Genomic DNA, 4164 nt, shown 5'->3' with positions numbered 1-4164 from the left:
AAAATTTCTGGGCGGTAACGAAAGCGAAAGTAGATCTTGATTCTTCCCGATCGAGCCTCGGTGTCACACATACACTTCCGCCACAGCGGTTCAATTACGTTTCCTCTTCAGGATTCATCAACCATACAGTCTAGATAGCTACACATTACACAGGCCCTATCCTTTCCCGACTTACCCACCCATCACAAAATTCCCGACTTTTTCCCGACCTCCCGACCCATTTCAAAATTCCCGACTTTTTCCCGATTTCCCGACCCTGTGGGGACCCTGTACAACCCAGTTAAGAGAAACTGTCTCATTATAACCTGCAAACGTTTAAAAAACAATTTTCAAATTAAATACTGACTGCATGCACATAGATATAGATCTATGCATAAAAGATCTAAACAACATAAGATTCTTCTCGTACATATAACATTTTGTCCACTCAAAAGAGCTACATGATTAGTACCACAAAACTGGGAGCGGTTTGCCGGAGAGAAGGAGTTATTAAACAAAATGAGAAACATTGTCTTCTGGGTAACCTGTCTGAGGTACAACCGACTTTCTTCAACTGATTCTTCTTGTAACCTTACAACTCGATCCCCCTCAGAAAACCCCTGAACAACAACTTAAAAAGAGTAGGAATTAGGATACAACTTAAGAATCTGGGTCCCGTCTGTTTAGACTTGGCATCATCTACACAGACTACTGGATATACATACTGATTAAAGTATCAGTATCAATGTTTCATGTGCAGATCTAGCATGCCTACAAAATGAGCAGTAAAACTTCACTTGTTTTTTTAACAAGGCAAGGGGGGTTTCAGGGGGGGACTAACAAAAACATGGAAGGGGGTTTCAGGGGGCATGCTCCCCTGAATTTGACCATAATTTGATATTTTGCAATTAGGTTTGATAGGTTATCTCTCCATATCGGCATGCGCATCAAAAAGTAATCGTTTAGAAGTAGAAGTAATTGTCTGTGGGGTAAAAACTAGTATCCCCAAACGGGGCCCAGATTCTTAAGTAGATCTAGATCTAGTACCGAAATAGGGATACAAAAGTTCAGAAGACAAAAACAAGACTAGTCAGTCCATGGCTTGGCCGTTGGCTTTGTGGCATTAGGGCTCAGTTTATGTAACTCTATTTAATTTGTCTTGGTTTCGATTCAACAGAGTTCATCAAGGGAACCAGTTACAATTACTGCTGTGGTGAGGATGACTATCTAGATCTAAATCCCTGGCAACAAATTATTATTTATGGCACTTTGTTGGCTGCCATTTCATTTCACAGAACTAATGAAATGTCTAAATATCTCGATCTATCTTTTACCTCTTTACAAGGCCTCCCTAAATTGAGCAAAGAAAGCGAGGAATTCCGTAATGAGTGACCACTATACTATGTAACAGAGTAGAATAGAGGGTTAGGGGTAGGGGTAGGGGTAAGGGTAGGGGTAGGGGTTACGTCTCTTCTTTATTGTATTTATTCGTTTGGGTGGTCGCTCGTTACGGAAGTCTTTCCAAAACGAAAGGCGAGTTGATGAACATTAGGAGGCTACCTCATGTTTTAGCTTGAGGAACAGGGTTTGCCAGTAATGAACTGGCACATTCGATGATTCCAACTGCTGTCGATGAACTTGTAAAAAGCTTTCAAAAGTTGACATATCAATATCATTCTCTTGCGACATTTTCAAAAAGGGGGGCCTAGTCTACAGGACTACAGGAACTGGACGTCTCAAACAATAGATCTGCAATGTACACTGCAGTACACAGTACAGGTTAAATTAATGCTCAACAAACACACAACCGCAACCTAGATTTCTACTAATCTAGAGTAGTATCGAATATAGATCTAGACTCTATCTAGATTCTAAATCTATATGGTTTCCTAGCAGACACATTCTACCAAGGTCCAAGAGAGAGAGAGAAAGCATGTGTTTCGTGTGTTGTTGTGTGTGAGTGAATTTATTGCCAGGTATGTGTGCATCCAAAAGTCTTTTTTTAAAGATAATTGCTAATGTAAAGATAAATGTTCAAGCCATGAGGTATTTATTTACACCTACAAAATTGAAGACTTTAAATAAAAGATAGCAATTCTCAAGTAATATAAAAATCGATAGGCTTATAAAAAACAACAACAACAAAAAAAGCATTGTGGAGTAAAAGTCATTGTACAAACTGGCTTTCTTCATTAAATTTACGTGTGTGGTTGGTAGCTAAGTGTAGCAGTCATAAAATTTTTATACTTTCGAAGATTCGTTGACTTGTTTTCCGCCCAAAGACTTGAATTATAATTAACCTTATCCGTACGTCGTGTTTTACTATCGTATCCATACGACGTGGGGAACTCTGTGCCACCACTTTCCAAAGAGGAAATTTACTCGTTAATCTGATCCGTACTCTTTGCATAGCAGTCTGTCAACATGATTTTTTGAGAAATACTGAAAGTTTCAAAGAGATCTTGGTACTAGATCTAGATCTAGAAGTATTCTAAAATGTGAAGAATACAACCCCGGGTGTACAATAATGACCTCCGGGCGTACGGAGTGGGTAAAAAAAAAAAGTCTATGTAAACTATGTTTCCGATAAACACTAATAACCGGAAGTGAAGCCGAAATATAATTTTATATAAATAATAATATATAATATAATAGATCGGTCTTCAGCAAGAAGATTAAAAGTTCTAAACTCCTTGGTCTTCAGCCATAAGAGACGTCAAGTAAAAAACTAAGAGTTTCAACTGACAATGTCAATGACCTCTTGTCTTAGCGACGACTATAATGTCCTCAACGCTGTGCTGTCTCAGAAGTCAAGAGTCAAGATACAACATAGTATTGACAACTTCACTGCTGTGTGCAACAACTTGGCCCAAAAAGTCAGCATGGCAAAACCAGAATATGTGGTATCAACAATTAAGTCAGCCCCGGAAAAGCCATACGTTGAACCAGTCATTAAAATTAGCGGAAGGCCATAATTAATTGGCTTTTACGGTAAATTGTAAAAGCAGTTATTTTGATTTTAAGCAGGCTATCTTATATTGTTATTTTACCTCTAATTTTTTAACATTTTAAAACCTGATCGTTGACCCGCGCCAAGCTGGGCTGTGAACTGTTGTGAATGCAACCAAATTGTCTTTCGCGCGCTCAGATGACCTTATGTGGGTATTTCGAGCGCCGTAAAACTCTTACTAAAACAAACAACTGAAAGCGGTGGACAAGTTCATCTTCTACCCATGAAAGGCAGCAAGCACACTATTCAAAACCGTTGTTATCAACGACGAGGTGATTGACTGGTTCGCGAAAACTAGTGCATGCCGCCTTCGGCAGATCCTCAAGAATATTTCGGACTAAGATAGCCACTTTTCTCCTTTGGGTGGTCAACCTGGATAGGCTCGACAGCATATCAGCAGCAGTGTAATTAATTTCCAGGGCCTGAGGAACAGAGGAAGGCCAACGAAAAATTTTTTAATTTTTTTTTAGGTAAGTGTTTTAAGGCGCTCGCAACTGGGCGCGCGGGACACCCCAAACATTTTCAGTCGGTAGGAAATTTTGAATTTTGGCTTGGTGGCTGCCAAAGCCTCCTTTTATCGATTTTAGACCACCATGGGATGTTCATCGTGCGCAAATTCCACACGGGACCTCCGAGATTTTTCGCCCTGGCCTTGCATGAGAAGGTTAGGTGTAGTACCCTAAGATGATGGGTGTTACTGAAAGACAACACTAAGAAGGAGCCAAGGAGTAGCAGTAGAAAGACTGCGGAAAGAGTCAGGAGCCCAGAGGAGGGAGCAAAGGATAGGTGAGGGGTAGGGGCAGAAAATGGACACGAAAGCAGACAACAGAACATTGTTAGAGCGCAGGAAAGGATGTGAAAGGAGACACTTTTAGAGGAGAAAATCTTCCGTTGCCCTCCGGATTCGAACCCGGGAGCTTTGAATGAGAGGCGAACACCTTAACATGCAGGTAACGAGAGCCCCCTTCGATTGTATAACCAGCAGCAGTTTAATTAATTACCAGGGCAAGAGGAACAGAGGAAGACCAATGAACATCGTGACGGAGACACGTACAAAGGTTGTGGTGCAAAGTATTATCAGTGGAGTATGCTTTTTGGGGAGAGAGAGAGAGAGAGAGAGAGAGAGAGAGAGAGAGAGAGAGAGAGAGAGAGAGAGAGAGAGAGAGAGAGAGAGA

The 4164-nt window shown here is 40.8% G+C and overlaps 1 protein-coding gene across 1 annotated transcript in view; it reads right to left on the bottom strand.

Annotated features, from left to right (window-relative positions):
- Positions 1-1923, bottom strand: part of LOC101861743 (tubulin--tyrosine ligase-like protein 12) — a 17672-nt gene extending 15749 nt beyond the window's left edge. Inside the window, exon 1 of the mRNA XM_005101939.3 lies at positions 1540-1923. Coding sequence (XP_005101996.1) covers positions 1540-1668 — 129 coding nt within the window. The 5' untranslated portion in view covers positions 1669-1923. The remainder of the gene's footprint in view (positions 1-1539) is intronic.
- Between the last annotated feature and the right edge of the window lie 2241 nt (positions 1924-4164).

Source organism: Aplysia californica, unplaced genomic scaffold, assembly GCF_000002075.1.
Source record: "Aplysia californica isolate F4 #8 unplaced genomic scaffold, AplCal3.0 scaffold00305, whole genome shotgun sequence".
Classification (NCBI taxonomy): domain Eukaryota; kingdom Metazoa; phylum Mollusca; class Gastropoda; order Aplysiida; family Aplysiidae; genus Aplysia; species Aplysia californica.
The sequence above is the reverse complement of the archived record's forward strand: the minus strand, read 5'-3'. Positions and strand labels throughout refer to the sequence as shown.